Raw genomic sequence first — 21,278 nt, forward strand, 5'->3', positions numbered from 1 at the left:
ATAAATTTGTCATTACACAACAAAAGTTGCACAAATTTGGTCAGAAGAGAGCCTATGACACACTTGTTTATTTTAAATATCTATTATATATGTATTGGACAGTCAAAGTATAAATATTCACTACTCAATATTTATCCAATTTGTTAAAAAATTACATAACATGAGATAATAAATCATAATTTTCTTCAAGAAGTAGAGAGATTTAATTTTAAGCTGGGAAATGATATTTTTATGAAAATCTGGTCTAATTTGGAAAAGAAAACCCCCATTAAATGAAATTTAATCCATTTTGAAAATTTCGAGTTTTTTTCACCAAAAGTGGCGCCTAACCGTGAAATGGGCCCTATAGAAAAATGCTTTCTCTAATGTGGTATCTTTTTCCAATTTATTTTGAGGGGTCTTTAAAATACTGCATTTTGCATTAGTTCGTAAATCTACAAAATCAAAATGAGCATATTAATATTGTCTAATACTATTTATAATCTGTATTATTAAGAAATACAATATTATATAACATCAGTATGTTGATTATTTATAACAACTGAGTGCAAGTTTTTACCTAGAAGTGACTTTTTAATGTCCAAATATCCCATTTTTGGCTGTATTTGGTCAATAATTTACGTTCATATATATGCCTCACGTATACATACGCTGCGCTACCTAACTGCGCGCTTGATTGTTTGAGACTAAACAACGGCGATATGGCCCAGCGTTTAGGACCGGCTGGTGTGCGTGAGTAATGGTATGATGAAGAAATAGTATAGTATCACAAAATGTTCTGGTATAAGCGTGGTTTTCATGAATGAATCCCTAAATTAAATTTGATGATGTGTGAGAATTTGTTAGATTTTACTACAGGGTCAGTCCATGTCGAAACAGATTGAGTGTACACCCACCCTCTTGGATTTTGCTCTCCTTTGGCTCAGGGGTACCTTTCATGGATCCCTAGGTGAGGTCACAAGAAAAAATTCAAATTCCATTTCGCTTTGCGAATGGCGGGCAATCAAAGTTTGGCGACCTCGACCAAAATTGTGAATTTAAGGGTCCAAATGACAAAGTGCTCTCTTTGAGGGCACTTTCTTCTTAATTGAATCAGTTGTGATCCTCTTTTTGAATGTGGTCACTCACTGGCTGTGTCTGAAATACCTAATGCCAAAAAGATAGATTTCGAATTTTGTTGGAATTTCAGAGGGGGTCAAAATCAGCACTTCGTACTGTTCAATCAAATTATCTTGATTTTGAAGGACCCATGATAATGTCACAGTGCACTTATAGGTCCTAATTATGTTCAGAATGGATTAACCATATGTCAATGTCTATGAGCAATTAAAAAAAAAGAGAAATTTCTAGACCCCTACAGAATTTTAGGCCACCCCTAAAGTGGTTCAGCCACAAATGGCACTTAAAGTCGGCAAATTTTGACCCCTAATAACTTTAGGTGTACACCAGATATGAATTTCTAGTCTTTTGCATCTGAAAGAATGTAGTTTAATGTTACTAGGAACATAAGATTTGTTTTGTATTTTTTGTGTTTTAGTATTAAGTTGACGCTTTCAAAAATAGTCATTTTTGCCTAACATACCATGCATACAGGATACGGTACAAAATGCCAATTTTAGTATGATATTTTTTATATTTTTGATCACTTTATAGCCATTTGTATTATTTATCCTGATATTTCAAGTTGCTCTTGAGTCAAGTAATAAGAAAAAACTGCTTTCTAATCCTCTGTATGGATTTTTAAGGGGGTCAAAAATGCACTTCCTGGCAACGATGCACATGCAAAGTACAGGTTATGGGGGTCAAATTTTCAGAATGCTCCCAATTATGTCAAGTAATATATCAAAAAATGTATAGTTTGTTATGTGTCAGACCTTTCAGGAGGGCGCTATGACGAAAAATGTTCATAGGTCAACGACCTTTTTGAAAGTATCAAAACACAAAAAATACAAAACAAATCTTATGTTCCTAGTAACATAAGACTACATTCTTTCAGATGCAAAAGACTAGAAATTCATATCTGGTGTACACCTAAAGTTATTAGGTGTCAAAATTTGCCGATTTTAAGCGCCATTTGTGGCTGAACCACTTTAGGGGGCCTAAAATTCTGTAGGGGGTCTAGAAATTTCTCTTTTTTGAATTGCTCATAGACATTGGCACATGGCTAATTCTTTTTTAACATAATCTGGACCGATATGTGCACTGTAGCATTATCATGGTTCTTTCAAAATCAAAGATAATTTGATTGAACAGTATGAAGTGCTGATTTTGACCCCTCTGAAATCCCAACGAAATTCAAATCAATCTTTTTGGCATTAGGCATTTCAGACACAGCCAGTGAGTGACCACATTCAAAAAGAGGGTCACAACTGATTTAATTAAGAAGAAAATGCCTCTCAAAGAGAGCGCTTTGTCATTTGGATACCTTAAATTCCCAATTTTGGTCAAGGTCGCCAAACTTAGATGGCCCGCCATTCGGAAACGAAATTGAATCTGAAATTCTTTCTTGTGACCTCACCTAGTGGTCCATGAAAGGTACCCCTGAGCCAAAGGAGAGCATAATCCAAGAGGGTGGGTGTACACTCAGTCTGTTTTGACATGGACTGACCCTACATCCACTTGGTCCCATTACCATTTGGTACAATAACCATTTGGTCCTATTTACCATTAGGACCAAAACCCAATAGTCTAAGGGACCGTTCACAAACACTTGTTTTTTGGGGGGGTGGGGCTGATGCAAATGAAATTTCATGGCGAAATGTTTTTATGCACTTCCCCTTTACAGACCTCAAAATTTCAGCCCCCCTTTTGACATGAAAATTATGGGTCAACCCCATAGAAAAGCATATTTAATTTTTCCCGTGAAAATTTGTGGTCATTTTTTTCACCCCCCCCCCAGGAGGATCAAATTTTTTTCAGGCCCTCACCCTTTTTTCTTTTTCCCCCTCCCAACAAGTGTTTGTGAACGGTCCCTAATAACCAAAAAGTCTAAAACCATTTTTTCCAATGAACCATTTGGTCTAATACCCATCTGTCTATAACCATTAAGTCTAATAGCCACTTGGTCTAATTACCCTTTTGGTATACAAACCATTTGGTCTAACAAGCATTTAGGGACGCACCATTAGATTCTCAGGGTGGGGGTAGGAAGTTTTTGAAAAAAAAACTTCACCCACTACATGAGCAAAAAAAAACTTTCCCTACCAACACTAAAAAAAAAAAAAACCTTCCCCACCTAACTGTGTATAAATACATGAAATTTAAAAGAAAAACCTTACCGCCTTCGGCGGCAAAAAAAACTTCTTTCCTCGCGACCCTAACTTCCTACCCCCCCATGAGTATCAAAATAATGGTCTACTAATTAATTGGTCTACTAACCGATTAGTCTAATATCACGTGTGAGGCTATGTAGGCGCAATAAAGCAGGGCGCCTCTGCTCGCTGTGTTTCACAAACAGGGATTATTACAGGCCTATAATACATGTAGTATTCCAACTCTATGCAAATGACATAAACAGGCAAATCTATTTTGTTTTAATGTTTGGACCCATACTGGCCCATGTCCCATGCCTGTGGCACCCCCGGTGATGCATGATGAGCCTAGTGCCGGTTATATTATTTATATAGGCCTGCCTTGTAAAGACCGGAAAAGAAGAACAAATAGCCCGGCAAAATGCAGGCCGCATGTCTTCTTCTTAATTTTTTGGGTACATTATAAACAATAACAAACAATATTAAAGCCATATTATAACATTTGCTGAGGAGAACGCCTCAAAAAAAAATTTAAATTCTGATTTTTACACGATTGTTATGTACTTTATATAATATACATACACACACACCCGAGGATCGTACCGTATTACAACTGCGGGAGTAACATGCATAGGCGCTAGTAGTAAATTCCAATTTTCTATGCTCTACCCCACTTGTTCGGCTCAAAATTAAAAGGGGACATATCTGACAATAAAAGCTAACATTTTATGTAAAATAAATACTAATCTATTTTTACAGAAATGTTATAATATGGCTTTAATTCTGAGAATTCCGAGGATAATGCATAAGTTTTGATGAATGTAGTATGTTTATACACATGCTCGTCTCATTTACATATATTTACAGCCCGTAACCAGTTGTAGACGATTTTTTTTTGATGAATTGGCAAATACAGGACATAGTATTAGACTAACTGGTTAATAGACCAAACTTGACGGTTTTAGATCAAAAGGTAATCAGGCCAAATTGTTAATAATAAAATATTAGACTAAACAGTTATTAGTCTATTATGGTCTATTATTATGATAATAACAGAACAATTTTGCTAAAAGTCCGTAATTCCAAGCCAGTCCTCGAATTTTGCGAGAAAATATTCCATACTAAATGACAAGTCTGTAGATAAAATGGTATTAGACCAAATGGTATTAGACCAAATGGCAATAGACCTGACACCTGATAAAGTCCCCGAATGCGTGAGTCTCATGCTCAATGAGAAATTGAGATATGGTCATTTTCACAGTAAAGGGTGTAACTTTTGATTTTTGGGTCAAAATTTCAAACCACTTAAATATGTTTCTGTTTACTGTAATCATGCATAGAAGCAACTCAAATTCCAGTAAAATAATGTTTCAAGGCTTAAACCTTTTGATTTCTGATAAAAAATTGACATTTCCATAACATTTTGGTTAAAATCTAAGAAAAATGTATTTTACATTTAAGCTCAGAAAATTATGACATGAAAGCTGGAATACATGTGAAATCCCATTCCAAAGTAAGTCAACAGATATAAGTTAAATTTTATACCATGTTTTGCTATGTTTGTAATTGCAATTTTGAAAACTTTTAACATCAAGGGTCATTTGCAATGGAAATTTCCCAATCTTAAACATATTTTTTAAGTTTTAATTGGGTTCCTAAAATAATTTGAATGTCTAACTTCATGTACAAATACTACTTGATGAAAGGAACCTCCCAGCCAAGTTTCACAGAAATTGGAATTATTTTTAGAATTGGCAATTCAAGCGATTTGTGTTTCGGAGGCTTCAGTTAACAACACAGGTGATCATAAAAGTAAAATATTTGGCTAACTACTACAAGTTGACATGAAAAAATAAAAAAAAAATATCACAATTACCAATTTTCATGCTTTGCTTCTAAGTATTGAATTTCAGTTGTGACAAAAATTAAATTATCACAGCAAGTCATTTTTTTTTTTTTTTTTTTCTTCATGTTAACAATGGTTAAACATTGCAGAAGTATTTTTTTTTTAAAACAACACTGTTGGGATCATCTAAGCTGTTATTTTCTTGTGTGTATTGAATCAATGATTCTATGTGGCAGATATTGTAGATTTATAGCATGTTAACTTTTTCACCCATTTGTTAAGTATGGTGTTTTTTGCATGTGAAGCCTCCGAAACAGGCTTTTTGGGTATCAGTATATTTTTCAAACATTAACCATAACATCAACAATTTTTTTAATTTATGACATTCTGCACATATCAAGTAACAATTACAATGCAGATATCAGTATGAAACACCAATTTAGATATGCATAGATGATAATTAATCTTATTGTTGTTTCGGAGGCTTCATTTGTTTCGGAGGCTTCAATTGTTAACGGAAAGTTTGTATTGGGTCCCATTTTCAAACGGTGATATATATCTCCACAATTTAAAAAGAAGTGATTTGAAGATCTACTTTGCTACATTTTGATAAATAGATTGGATGAGCTCTTTTATTTATATTTGCCCAAGCTTGCTGAACAGTTTGTTTCGGAGGCTTCAAAAAGTTAACGGAAAAAGCGGCTCTTTGAAGTCAAGATTTTATAAAAATTTTGAAAGCTTGCAAATCAACTAATTTTTGTTACCCATTTCAAGTTAAGATATCAACTGTTATGAATCAAGAAGAAGTGAAGAAATAACCAAGAATTACGAACCAAAGCTATACCCACAAAGTTTGTTAACAATTGTTAATGGAAAATGAAGCGTCCGAAACGACAAATCTCCAAGTCCGGTTCTCAAAAATACAGGGCTGTTCACAATTAAATCTAATGTGGCAGTGTTTACTGAACATATGACCGTACTTTCAGGATAAGAAAAATTATCCATGAACTAACTGAAGAAAACACAGGTTTTTACAAAAATGTTACTGTTTTTTATAGTTTTTCAAAATGGCAATATTAGGTACATTTAAGCCTGCTAAAACTGAACGCAGTAACTCCTGAAGATGATTATGCTACCCAAGGTAGCTGCTAACTAGATGACTTATGTGGCCAAAAATTATGGAATTCTGTGGCTTTATTAGAAAACTACGGATCAAAATGTTAAAAATCCAAAGTTACACCCTTTACCGTGAAAATGACCATATTGTAAACGTACATCATTACATGTACATACTCACATTCAATTTTAGACAATGCTTGAAGTACCTGTAAATGTTATTTGGTAAATTCGCCTTTGAAAAGAAATGAAAATTCCATTGCATTGGTAGTAGATATTATAAGAAGTATGGCGTGGTGTTTGTTTTGTTATAAATGTTGGTTTTTTTGGCCTGATCTATAACAGTTAACTAAAGATAAGTCTATTTTATTTAAAATATGATTTATTACCTAAACAGTGTAAGTTGGTTGCAAATTCCACTTTCAAAAATATGTTAAAAGACACAAATTCCTTGGAAAAAACAAATTCCATTAAAACAAAACATACACATTATGTTATTGGAAAGATATTTCTAAAATCAGCAATCAAAATAATTATCATATCAATCTAGGAAACCCAAGTTTCATATCATTAGTTTGCAGGGAGATTCATATGCAAATTCCATGAAAATTAACAAATTCCACTATAATAAAAGAGCAAAATCCACATGAAAATAGTTATCAAATTCAAATCAATAATAACCTTTTTTGAGAATTGAAGCCGTATTGTAAATGTAAAACAATTAGTAAGTTTATACATTGGAAAACGTTAATTAAGTCTACAAAAAAACAAGCAAAAAACGGAAAATCCACCAAAATCAACAAACTCTCCTGCAGTATAGGAAAAAAGTACCACGCTAATTTAAACATATTTCAGAAGTACAACATGTTGGTTATATTATCCAAAAGGTTTGATCCAATGTTAGCCTGAATATAGCAGAAAATGTGATTTGAAAATGTTCTTTTTTCGCTACTTTCAAAATTATGAAAAATCCTGTTTTTGCCCAAATTCCACCATGATTTTACGTAATTTTATCAAAAGAAAATTTTTTTTCTGAATAAGTCATCTTATGAAGCCTAGTTCAATTCCAATATGTTCAACTTTCTGTCAGACCCAGGTTATTACAAAGTACATTTTCATGATGTCAAATGTTGTTCATTTTAAAGCTATATCAATTCTGAGGCAGGTCAAAAGAGGGCCAATTTTAGGGGGGTCGTGGAATTTCCCCCAGGGGGGTCACCTGATTTTTTTACTATCATAGTTGTGAATCATCTGACCTAACTAGACTAAGTACCAAATACCATTGGATTTGGCTGACCTTCATCTTTCAGCTTTGTGTACAGGCCACATGGTGCTTAGAAAATATGCCACTTAAACCATTAACTAATTTGGTATTTGTTTGTGAAAGTTGGAGATCCGACACTCCTGATAAGAAAATTAATTTAAAAAAAACTAGATAAACAACCAATAAATCTTAGCCAGATCTGTAATTAGTACTACTGGGGTACACAACCAGGCATGTAGGAAGAAACCAAAACTACAATAGATTACCTTTCATATGATGTGTTCAAAATTGAATGAAGCTCTAATGAGTTGTGGGACACCATTTACATGCTCAACTTACATGTAAAGTACAGTATGAACCAGATGACCTTGTTACACTTGCAGTCAGTTCCGATCAGGGTAACACCCAATTGTCAGCTACACTTGCCTGTCCTGTAAAAATACCCTGACCACTAGACCAGCTATCTACAGAGACCCCCTTCACCAGGTCACTTGTGCCTGGCCAATGTTTCGTCAGCGTTATCTCCTAGATTTCAGCTGTTAATGCCTAGATATGCTCGAAAAAAAAAAAAAAGACCAGGGAACTAGTTTGTAGTAACTACAAATTTCGAACGTTTGAGGACTTGTACACATACACATAGCTCCTTGGAACTCACGGTCGGAGCTGTGAGTTCCAATTATTGGAACTACCAGGGAACCAGAGAAATCAGCATGGTCCATTCATCACACTCCAGCTTGCAACTTGATAATGATTTATTGTTCCTACATGTAGTTCTGATTTGAAGAGACCCATTGTGTTAATATTATGAATGAAATTGGCCATTTCTAAGACACATGTTTTATAATTATAGAATATAAATTTACTACATGTAGCTGTGCAGAGCTACATACTGACGTTACCAGTACTGCAGATGAAGCCAGACAGTGGCCACACCTGACCAAGGTTCTTCAATCTCAATAATAATAAACTTCTTGTGTAAATTGCAGGTACTGATTTCCCGTAACTACCGTGGAGATGTTGACATGTCAAAGATAGATAAATTTATGCCGTTGGTGATGGATAGAGAAGAAGAAGGCAACTTGTCACCAATCTTATCACACGGAGGAACAACTTTTATGTACATTAAATTCAACAACTTATACTGTATCCTTTAAATTGTGTTGTTAACCCTAATGTGTAAAATGGGTAATATAAAAATGCTTGTGTTATATTTTAGTGATCAATACACATAACAATACATGCTCAATCTGAGGCTATTGACGGATGTGTTGATACTACGCTTTGTTCCGTACAGTACATGTATTGTTATAGAGGGCCGGGCTGTATGCATTGTAATGTACAAAAAGTAGCCTGGGTTCGGAACAGTAACCTCAGTTCGTGCGCTGTCTATCAATACAACTGAAAAAAGAGCAAGTACACCAACCCGGTGCTGGTGAAACAAGTAAAATAGTATGGGTACAAGATATAAGAAATGGGATAGTCCAGTGGAAATCTAATCCATGCATCCCCTATGGAAGACATGACCTTAAGTAATCTGCCACATACAGGGGTTGTAGATTTCAAATGGAGTCGCCTAAGGATACAAGTAACCCCATTTGAAATTTGCACTCCTTGTGTTGGTGATTGATGTCATTGCTTCGATAAGGGGTGTAATAATGGGATTTTAACTGGAATCTAGCCCAATATACAAAAGGCACAGAAGTAGGTAAAGTTCTGTGGGCAAATCTTAAAGGTTAAATGTCCGATGAGTCATTGTAGATTTCACTCAATTTTTATCATTTCCTTGACCAGTATAAATCAGTGGTTACAACATCCAAGAAAAATGCCAATGTGTCCTTAGTCTTCACAATTCTACACAAGATATGTCATGTAAGTAGCTTTGTAAATTAGGGTATATATACCTGAATATCAGTGTGCAGCTTTCCCCAGCTTGGCAGGGGAATCCCTCATTTTAATTGGGAACATAAGTATTGTGGCTGCAATAAGCTGGGAAGCCTGCACTCTGGTAAATAGGTATTGAACCTTACTAAAACTTTGTAAATGACTAGAGCAACTCTGTTCAAGAGCAGTTAAGGGGGTACTACACCCCTGGCCAATTTTATGCCTATTTTTGCATTATTCTCAAAAATTATAGCACATTGGTGACAAGTAAGATATGTATGGTCATTTTCACAGTAAAGGGTGTAACTTTTGGGTCAAAATTTCAAACCACTTAAATATGTTTCTGTTTACTGAAATCATGCATAGAAGCAACTTAAATTCCAGTAAAATAATGTTTCAAGGCTTAAACCTTTTGATTTCTAATAAAAAATTGACATTTCCATAACATTTTGGTTAAAATCTAAGAAAAAATGTATTTTACATAACCTCAGAAAATTATGACATGAAAGCTGGAATACATGTGAAATCCCATTCCAAAGTAAGTCAACAGATATAAGTTAAATTTTATACCATGTTTTGCTATGTTTGTAATAGCAGTTTTGAAAATTTTTAACATCAAGTGTCATTTACAATGGAAATTTCCAAACCTTAAAAATATATTTTAAGTTTTAATTGGGTTCCTAAAATAATTTGAATGTCTAACTTCATGTACAAATACTACTTGATGAAAGGAACCTCCCAGCCAAGTTTCACAGAAATTGGAGTTATTTTTAGAATTGGCAATTCAAGCGATTTGTGTTTCGGAGGCTTCAGTTAACAACACAGGTGATCATAAAAGTAAAATATTTGGCTAACCACTACAAGTTGACATAAAAAAATAGGTAAAAAATATCACAATTACCAATTTTCATGCTTTGCTTCTAAGTATTGAATTTCAGTTGTGACAAAAATTAAATTATCACAGCAAGTCATTTTTGTTTTGTTTCGGAGGCTTCATGTTAACAATTGTTAAACATTGCAGAAGTAGTTTTTTTGAAAACAATAGTGTTGGGATCATCTAAGCTGTTATTTTCTTGTGTATATTGAATCAATGATTCTATGCGGCAGATGTTGTAGATTTATCACATGTTAATTTTTTCACCCATTTGTTAAGTATGGTGTTTTTTGCATGTGAAGCCTCCGAAACAGGCTTTTTGGGTATCAGTATATTTTTCAAACATTAACCATAATGTCAAATTTTTTTAAATTTATGACATTCTGCACATATCAAGTAATAATTACAATGCAGATATCAGTATGAAACACACCAATTTAGATATGCATAGATGATAATTAATCTTATTGTTGTTTCGGAGACTTCATTTGTTTCGGAGGCTTCAATTGTTAACGGAAAGTTTGTATTGGGTCCCATTTTCAAACGGTGATATATATCTCCACGATTTAAAAACATGTGACTTGAGGATCTACTTTGCTACATTTTGATAAATAGATTGGATGAGCTCTTTTATTTATATTTGCACAAGCTTGCTGAACAGTTTGTTTCGAGGCTTCAAAAAGTTAACGGAAAAAGCGGCTCTTTGAAGTCAAGATTTTATAAACATTTTAAAAGCTTGCAAATCGACTAATTTTGTTACCCATTTCAAGTTAAGATAACAACTGTTATGAATCAAGAAGAAGTGAAGAAATAACCAAGAATTATGAACCAAAGCTACACCCACAAAGTTTGTTAACAATTGTTAACGGAAAATGAAGCCTCGAAACGACAAATATCAAGTCCGGTTCTCAAAAATACAGGGCTGTTCACAATTAAATCTAATGTGGCAGTGTTTACTGAACATATGACTGTACTTTCAGGATAAGAAAAATTATCCATGAACTAACTGAAGAAAACACAGGGTTTTACAAAATGTTACTGATTTTTATAGTTTTTCAAAATGGCAATATTAAGTACATTTAAGCCTGCTAAAACTGAACGCAGTAACTCCCAAAGCTGATTATGCTACCCAAGGTAGCTGCTAACTAGATGACTTATGTGGCCAAAAATCATGGAATTCTGTGGCTTTATTAGAACACTACGGATTAAAATGTTAAAAATCCAAAGTTACACCCTTTACCGTGAAAATGACCGTATATTATAGGGGCAAGGAGTACGATTACTGCACTGAAAATTCAGCAACTCAAAGCAAGTAGTTATTGATTTATTGATCAAATATTGGTTTTCCCTCATTTTTGACTGTAACTCCACAACTGTTGTCTGTGCTGAAATAAAATGTCCAGTGCAGTAGTTGTAGTCCTTGCCCCTATACTATACATATTACTTGTCCCCAATGCGCTATAAGTTTTGAGAAAAATGCAAAAATAGGCACAAAATTGCCTAGGGCTGTAGTACCCCCTTAGCTTATTATAAAAACAAAATTTCAGGGCTAGAATAAATGGTGACCGTTATTGGTAGTTCACCCTTTAGAAAGAGTGCCAGTGTGAGAGTCTGAAAATCAGAAATAATGTGATGGTTTAAACTTTATCTGTATAAAGGGTGGATTGATAAAAAGTTGGGGAGTAAAATAAAAAGGTTCAACTAAGTTTAGGATTGCATAAATATTGAATTTTCAAACAGTGGTTCATTAATTTCTTTGATCCTTTTTCTTTTCATCGCAGGTGTTTCAAGAATACTTCAAAGAATTGGAGGAAGAGAGTATACGAGACAATTTTGTTCTAATTTATGAATTGTTAGACGAACTCATAGATTTTGGATATCCCCAAACAACAGATAGCAAAATCCTACAAGAGTAAGTTATGGTACTTGGGCTAAAAAAAAAGTTAACTTGCCCTTTAGGTGCCAACACCTGGGTCGGTTGGTCAGCATCTTCAGGCTCACTAGTTTCCAACAGCGCTGGGCACAGAATATACACGTACACAGCTGTCGGGGTGTATATGTTTACGCTGCCGAAATTAACAATACAAACGCAGAAATCAAGTCAGAAATTGTGAGCTGTACTATTTTCCATTTTAGCATTCTTTAGCCAATTTTAGCATGTGTACACCCTGGTGCAGCATGATTATTATTAATGGGGATGATCCAAAATGGAGCTTAATATTTGGCATTTTTCTCCTCCCCTAATTTCTCATTTTGATGGGGGGATGTGATAGGAATCCAAGATTGGGAGAATGTCAACCCCCACCCGGTACCCCTCTAGTCAGCATATGTTGCTGTGAACTCAAATAGGAAAATGTTCTTACTTTATATTTCAGGTACATCACGCAAGAAGGGCAAAAACTAGAAGTAGCCCCCAAACCACCCCCAGCTATCACCAATGCCGTCTCCTGGAGAAGTGAAGGCATCAAATATAGGAAGAATGAAGTGTTTCTAGATGTTATAGAGTCAGTCAATTTACTGGTATGTATATCTGGTTTTTTCCATAAAATTATTCTTCAGTTATCTCTTCAGGCATGCAAATGAGGAGGGGCACATTCATGCAGTGTAGATGTGCATGTGGTGCCGCTTGGTACAATCTGGTATGTCACTCCTCTCATACATTCTCTGATTTAAATGAGAGAATGTTCTTAGTCATCAACAGAGTTTTGGAATTAATCTAATACTGGAACGGCGTGCTTTTTTTTCCCTTTTTTTTGTTTGCAAAAAAAAGTACGTTCCAGTATTAGATTAATTCCAAAACTCTACATTCTCTGATTGTTTGAGAACAGTGCATCATCATGAAAGAAAGTGCAGCTTGTGGGTTGCGTACCATATGCGGAAGTATTGCCATAGATGTTGGTATTTTTCTGTATGCAACGGTGAAGTGATTTTAATCAGATCTCTACATTAACGTTGTAATACCTTTCTTGCTTTCAGTATCAGGGAGCAAAGGTGGTTAAAATTAATTGAGTAAAAGTAATCGCACTTGACTCATGGGTGCCACCGACTATGCACCTGAAAAAAGGTCACTTTGCCATACTTCCTGTCTAGATGCTACTATAATGTCAGTATCATGTGACAAAAATTTTAAATCAGTATTTTCAATTGCCTAAGCTAACTGAGTGCATCATCATCATCATCATCATCATCAGGAACGCTGTTCGCCTGTCGACATGGGACCCTCAATAAATTTATTCCAGCTGGTGCGATATGCAGCTTTTCTTAAGCTGCCATTAGAGTTTTATTTAGTTGTTTCAGCAACTGAGTGCAGCAAGGAGAAATATCCAATTCTTTAGATTCTAGAGTGTCGCATAAACTGTATAAAATAGAGGACAATATAAAATAGTATTACAAAATCCAGTGTAGATGATTTGACCAAGATGATATTGTTACGAGTCGTACTTGACTCAAGGCCAAAATCACCTTTTTCCCGAACTCACACGAATGCACAACACAAATACACTGTTTGTTTAAGCTAACAAAATCTAAGTCTTTAATTGAAAACAGAGTATGATTGGTACATATAATAACAATATCGCATATACAATAAAATCACACAATGACAGTTTTACTATATCAGTACTTAACCAGCTGTCTTCTTGTTGGTGATCCTAGAGTTCTTGCAATGTTCTGGACGACTGATGTAATATATCCTTATTCACTTGTCCTCATGCGAAAATCAGCGAAGTCCATAGTACACTTGCATTTATAAATCCTTATGTATAAAATCCTCATACGAAAATGATGATGCTTCCTCCAATCTCCTTTGCGCTGCTATCTCCACAAATATATCTCCTTGCGCTGCATTCTCCACAAATATATCTCCTTGCGCTGCTTTCTCCAAAAATGGTGTTTCTTTCACCATTCTCTCTTTCTCCAGGGAACAGGTTTCTTTAACACAGCTCCGCTGTTTTTTGACAGATGCGTGGCCTTCACAAACCCAGCAAACTCCAGCAATTTGACAGAAGAACTTTTAATCCTTTGATGAGGAAGAGCACTTTCGTGTGCTCGCTGTCTTCTTCGTTGCTGTATTAAAATTAGCTCAATTATTGGCTATATAAACTGGTTAAAATGCACTTCTTTTTTGAAGCACGAAGACCATCACACACATGTGGAGTTTTCAATCTCCCATGGCATTCTGTAAAGTCCCAACAAAAACCTCCAGCTTTTTATATCAGTACTCATGCAAAAAACCCATCATCTATTAATAAACCATTACTTCAATCACATTTTCACAACATTGCTGCAATCTTGGGATTTCCCAAGATTAATTATACACATTCACATTACATCACTTCCTGGAGGGTTTTCCTGATGGTGCAATAATGAACTGGGGCTTTCCAAGTTCCAAACATAGCTCTGACTTTGTTTACAATAATTTGGGGGAATTCCAAAATGACTTTCCACACCATTATCTTGCACGTACAAGGGGCTTTTCCATCTCATGAAGTACTTTCAGCTTGTAAACAAAGTTAAATAATTAAATTAAATCAAATTACTCAGGGCACATCACACCCTCCCCCTTAAAAGAAGAAAGTTCGAATGTAATGAAAACTTTCTTAAGTGTTTTCTTCTTTTACATCAACTTCAACATATTATCAACTTTGAGTATTTAACTCATCATACACAGTGACTACTTGTCACATACAACTTCCCTTTTAAAGGAAATTTTTGTTTGTCAGGTTTTCTTATGCAATTCTGGACAGGGCATCAGCCATTACATTGTCTTTTCCCTTAATATGTTTGATGTCCAGATTGTACTCTTGCAAGGTCAAACTCCACCTCACCAGTCTTTGGTTTTTGTTCTTCATCCTGTTGATGAAGGTGAGGGGATTGTGATCTGTGAAAACAAGCACAGGGTATACTGTGGTACCCAAATACACATCAAAATGTAGCAATGCTAATAGCAATGCTAAACACTCCTTCTCAATTGTGGAGTAATTTCTCTGGTGCTTGTTGAATTTCCTTGAAAAGTAAAGTAACAAATGGGGTGATCTATTTGATCTTCACCCTCTTGCATCACAACACCTCCACAGCCTATGTCACTGGCATCAACAGTCAACTTGAACTGCTTCTGAAAATCAGGTGCAGTAAGCACTGGTGAACTCATGAGTATAGATTTGACTCTGTGAAAAGCATTTTCACACTGTTCTGACCAAATGAATTTTGCATCTTTCTTCAACAAATCAGTCAAAGGACTTGCTATCTCTGAAAAGTTTGGACAGAACTTTCTATAATAGCCAACCATTCCTAGAAATCTCATGAGTGCCTTCTTGTTTACAGGTGTGGGGTATTGCTCAATTGCTTCAACTTTGGCTTTGATAGGTTTCACCTGACCTTGACCTACAACATATCCTAAGTATGTGACTGTGGCATGGCAAAACTCACTTTTTACCAGATTGACTGTCAACTATACTTCAGACAGCTTCTCAAACAATTGATGGAGTTGTTCCATGTGTTGTTCCCAAGTTTGACTGTAAACAATCAAATCATCTACATACGCTTCACATCCCTCTATGTCTGCCACAATTTGATTTACCATTCTCTGAAATGTTGCGGTGCATTTTTCAACCCAAATGGCATAACTTTGTATTGGTAAAGACCAAATGGTGTACAAAAAGCAGAAATCTCTTTGGCACGGTCTGTGAGTGGAACCTGCCAGTACCCTTTCAAAAGATCAAATTTGCTAACAAATTTTGCATTCCCAATTTTGTCTATGCAATCATCAATTCTTGGAATTGGGTACGAATCTGTCTTTGAATGAACATTTGCAGCTCTCATGTCTGCGACCAATCGGTATGAACCATCAGGCTTGGGAACAAGTATACACGGTGAACTCCATTCACTACTACTTGGTTCTATGATATCATTGTCTAGCATGTAATTGATCTCATTTTTGAGATGTTCCATTTTCAATGGATTGACTCTATAAGGATGCTGCTTGATTGGTTTTGTATCACCAACATCTACATCATGAAATGCAGCATTTGTTCTACTTGGCGTATCAGGAAATATATTGTCAAATTTGTGAATCAAATTTGCAATTTGACTTTGTTGATCTTGAGAAAGATGACCTAACTTTGAGTCCAAATTAGTGAGCACATCAGAATTGTTCAATTTTACATTATACTCTTTGTGCTCCAGCTCTTTATCCTGGTCAAATGTGACATCAGAATTGTCATCTTTACTCTTGTCTACATTGGCGATTTTGTCTACATCGGCATGTTTGTCTACATTATCAGCATGTTTTACTGTACACACAGGTTTTGGAATGCCACTGTCACTTCTTTCAACATACTCTTTGAGCATATTTATGTGGCATAACTGCCTGCTCTTGCGTCTACCAGGAGTCTTGATAATATAATCTACTTCACCCACTTTTGACTCTACCTCACATGGGCCATGATATCTGGCTTGTAATGGGTGTCCTGGAATTGGAAACAGTACTAGAACTTTGTCACCTGGTTTGAACACTCTCTCTTTGGCATGTTTATCATACCATTGCTTCATTTTGGCCTGACCCTGTTTCAAGTTTTCCTTGGCGATATCAGTTGCTCTGTTAAGCCTATGCTTAAAATTGGAGACATAATCCAATAACTTGATATCTGATTTCTCATTGAGCCACTTTTCTTTCAACAACTTTAAGGGCCCGCGCACTGTGTGTCCAAACACTAACTCAAAAGGACTAAATCCTAAAGTTTCCTGAACAGCTTCCCTAGCAGCAAACAACAACAAGTGTACTCCCTCATCCCAGTCCCTCTGAAATTCCAAACAGTATGTCCTGATCATGTTTTTCAATGTTTGGTGGAACCTTTCTAGTGCACCTTGTGATTCTGGATGGTAAGCACTTGAGGTATACTGTTCTATACCTAATTGATACATGACCTGCTGAAATACTCCAGAAGTAAAGTTTGATCCTTGGTCTGACTGTATGGACTTGGGGAGCCCCACAAATGTGAAGAACTTGGTTAAAGCTTTCACTATAGTCACTGCTTTAATATTTCTCAAGGGTATGGCTTCAGGAAAGCGTGTTGACGCCAAGCATATAATTGTCAGAAGGTATTGATTACCTGACTTAGTCTTTGGTAGGGGGCCTACACAATCAATAATAACCCTACTAAATGGTTCATCAAAGGCTGGAATTGGCTTCAATGGAGCAGGAGGTATTTTCTGATTTGGCTTCCCTACTACTTGGCATATGTGACATGTTTTGCAATATTCAGAAACATCTTTTCTGAGAGTGGGCCACCAGAAATGTCTCAGAATTCTTTCATGAGTTTTCTTAACACCCAAATGCCCTGCCATGGGACTATCATGTGCTATGTTAATAACTTCAGTGTGGTAGACTTTTGGTACCACAATTTGGTGCACTACCTTCCACTCTTCATCGGCAGGTGCATCAAGGGGCGCCATTTTCTCATTAGCACACCATCTTGTTTGTAAAAACAGACAGAATTTTGTTCTGCTTCTTCTAGGGTCAATGCCCTTTGATTGATCTCTTTGAGTTCTGGGTCATTTTGTTGCTCCAGAATCAGCTTGTCATGACTTAATGGGTCTCTCATGTTTTCCCCAATTTGTTCATGCTCAGAGGTTGTGTCATTTTGAGGGGTCTTCTTATCCCCTGGAGAAGGAAGTTTATCTTCTTTCTCATTCAACTGTGACACAAATGTGTCTTCCAAATTGTAGCCTAAGTCATCAATTTGGTTGTCCTCAATTGTTTCTAATGAGGCTCTCTTACTCATTGCCCGTGTCACTGCACATGCAGGAAATATCTCCTCTTCCTCACTATTATCATCCTGTAAACAGGGCTTATCTGTAACTATTGGGTCAGGAAACACCTTCCCCCTGCCAAATCATTTCCTAGCAACATGGACACTCCTTTGACTGGCAATTCATGTCTAACTCCTATGGTTACCGGACCAGAAACCAAGTCAGATGTCAAGTTAACTTTGTGGAGAGGTACACTAATTATTTCCATCCCAATACCCTGGATCAAAGCATTACCTGCTGAACTATCCTCATTAAAGGGCAAAGTTCCTTCCAGAATCATAGACCGTGCACAACACGTATCTCGCACAATCTTAATGGGCTTTGGACTACCATTCTCACCAAGTGATACTACTCCCTCTAACACAAATGGTTCAAATTCTTCACACACCTTGTCTGTCTCACCTCCCTTTTGTGGGAATTCTTGTTTCTTGATTTGACTGACTTTTTCTTTGACTCAAGTGACACTGCACATCCCACAGTATTACTAGCAGTTTGCTGCTGTTTTTGTCGCCTTTGTCTGCCTTTCAAGAAATAACACTGGGTCATTGTATGCCCTGGTCTCTTACAATGAGTACAAGTTACTTTGGCTTTAAATTCAGTCCCAAATTTTGCTTTGTTACCTGAACTCCCTGGGGTCCCTCTACCACCAGCACTATGCTGTGAATTAGACTGAGATCTCCTTTCTTGTGTACCACCCTGATTTGCTCTAGGTTGGTTATGGCTGAACCTGTTTGAATAACTTCTGTTATGACTAAATTTACTCCCATTCAATTTGTGAGTTAAGCCATAGTCGTCCGCCATTGTCGCCGCTTCATTTAGCGTCTTAATTTTGCTAGCGCTTTCATCCAAATGGGTTTTAATGTCAACGTGGACACATTTCTTGAACTCTTCTATAAGAACCAATTGCTTAAGTTGGCGAAATCATATTTGACTTCTTTTGAACCAAGCCACCTGTCAAACATTTGTTCTTTTACTCTAGCAAATTCTACATGGGTTTGATCTGCTTGCTTTCTTGAATCTCTGAACTTTTGTCTGTATGCTTCAGGCACCAGTTCATAGGCCTTGAGAACTGCCTGTTTGACTTCTTCATAATCATTACACTTCTCTATTGGTAGAGCTGAGTAAGTTTCCCTGGCCTTCCCCACAAAACTACTTTGTAACAGTAGGGTCCAATGCTCTGGAGGCCATTTCAAATTTGTAGCTACCTTTTCAAAATGTTGAAAGTACTCGTCAACTTCTTTCTCTTTGAATTTAGGCACAAGCTTTACATACTTTGTAACATCAAACCCTGACTTTGACTTTGAGGAGAAACGTGATGAGTATTTGTCACCTAGTTTTGCTAACTTCTCTTGTTCAAACTCAATTTCTTTTTCTTTCAAATGTGCTTCCATTTGAATTTTTGCTAGTTTTTCCTTTTCTTCCATTTCTAATTTGTGGTGCTCAAGCGCCATCTTTTCTTAAGCGTGCTTTTTCTTCCATTGCTAGTTTTTGTTTTTCAATGTCTAGCCGTTCTTGTTTTTCTTTATTTTCATTCTCTAACTTGATCATTTCCAGTTTTTCTTTTTGGTCCATTTCTATTTTCTTTTGGTCCATTTCCATTTTCCTCAGTTCTAATTGAATTTCCAACTCTTTCAATTTAAATGCTGAGTCCCCACCAATTTCAGTTTCTACGTCAAGTTTCTCTGCCAAATAGGATTCATCAAAATGTCCTCCCGACCAAAACATCAATCAATGCATTTTTGATTATTTGCTTTCTTGTAGCTTGCTTTACTTTCAAGTTATAATGTTTGGCAAATGCTAATAAATCAGGCTTCTTCAACTCATCAAACTTCTCCCAATTTATAGTTTCAAGAAACTCTTCTGCTTTAAACTCTGCCATACTGTACTTTCACGCTCAAGACTTTAGTAAATTAATGTTAACTTTTTTACAGTGTATTTCCCGGACGCTTGAGCCCCCAATTTTTGTTACGAGTCGTACTTGACTCAAGGCCAAAATCACCTTTTTCCCGAACTCACACGAATGCACAACACAAATACACTGTTTGTTTAAGCTAACAAAATCTAAGTCTTTAATTGAAAACAGAGTATGATTGGTACATATAATAACAATATCGCATATACAATAAAATCACACAATGACAGTTTTACTATATCAGTACTTAACCAGCTGTCTTCTTGTTGGTGATCCTAGAGTTCTTGCAATGTTCTGGACGACTGATGTAATATATCCTTATTCACTTGTCCTGCGAAAATCAGCGAAGTCCATAGTACACTTGCATTTATAAATCCTTATGTATAAAATCCTCATACGAAAATGATGATGCTTCCTCCAATCTCCTTTGCGCTGCTATCTCCACAAATATATCTCCTTGCGCTGCATTCTCCACAAATATATCTCCTTGCGCTGCTTTCTCCAAAAATGGTGTTTCTTTCACCATTCTCTCTTTCTCCAGGGAACAGGTTTCTTTAACACAGCTCCGCTGTTTTTTGACAGATGCGTGGCCTTCACAAACCCAGCAAACTCCAGCAATTTGACAGAAGAACTTTTAATCCTTTGATGAGGAAGAGCACTTTCGTGTGCTCGCTGTCTTCTTCGTTGCTGTATTAAAATTAGCTCAATTATTGGCTATATAAACTGGTTAAAATGCACTTCTTTTTTTTTGAAGCACGAAGACCATCACACACATGTGGAGTTTTCAATCTCCCATGGCATTCTGTAAAGTCCCAACAAAACCTCCAGCTTTTTATATCAGTACTCATGCAAAAAACCCATCATCTATTAATAAACCATTACTTCAATCACATTTTCACAACATTGCTGCAATCTTGGGATTTCCCAAGATTAATTATACACATTCACATTACATCACTTCCTGGAGGGTTTTCCTGATGGTGCAATAATGAACTGGGGCTTTCCAAGTTCCAAACATAGCTCTGACTTTGTTTACAATAATTTGGGGAATTCCAAAATACAAGGGGTTTCCCATCTCATGAAATACTTTCAGCTTGTAAACAAAGTTAAATAATTAAATTAAATCAAATTACTCAGGGCACATCACAATATGAATTATAATGTTGTAACACATGTTTTTGATATTGTAGGTAAATGCAAATGGTAATGTGTTACGAAGTGAAATCGTCGGAGCTGTGAAGATGCGAGTGTTCCTTAGCGGCATGCCAGAATTACGGCTGGGTCTCAACGACAAAGTACTCTTTGAAAGCACAGGCAGTGAGTAT

At 36.0% G+C, this 21,278-nt stretch overlaps 1 protein-coding gene across 2 annotated transcripts in view; it reads left to right on the forward strand.

Annotated features, from left to right (window-relative positions):
• LOC140145873 (AP-1 complex subunit mu-1-like) overlaps positions 1–21,278 on the forward strand; it is a 33,855-nt gene that overhangs the window by 7,223 nt on the left and 5,354 nt on the right. For both annotated transcript variants that reach the window (XM_072167570.1, XM_072167571.1), the window contains exons 2-6: positions 8,464–8,620; positions 9,279–9,346; positions 12,014–12,144; positions 12,608–12,752; positions 21,144–21,270. In XM_072167570.1, coding sequence (XP_072023671.1) covers positions 8,464–8,620; positions 9,279–9,346; positions 12,014–12,144; positions 12,608–12,752; positions 21,144–21,270 — 628 coding nt within the window. The remainder of the gene's footprint in view (positions 1–8,463; positions 8,621–9,278; positions 9,347–12,013; positions 12,145–12,607; positions 12,753–21,143; positions 21,271–21,278) is intronic.

The sequence above is a fragment of the Amphiura filiformis genome, chromosome 2 (assembly GCF_039555335.1).
Source record: "Amphiura filiformis chromosome 2, Afil_fr2py, whole genome shotgun sequence".
Taxonomy (NCBI): Eukaryota; Metazoa; Echinodermata; class Ophiuroidea; order Amphilepidida; family Amphiuridae; genus Amphiura; species Amphiura filiformis.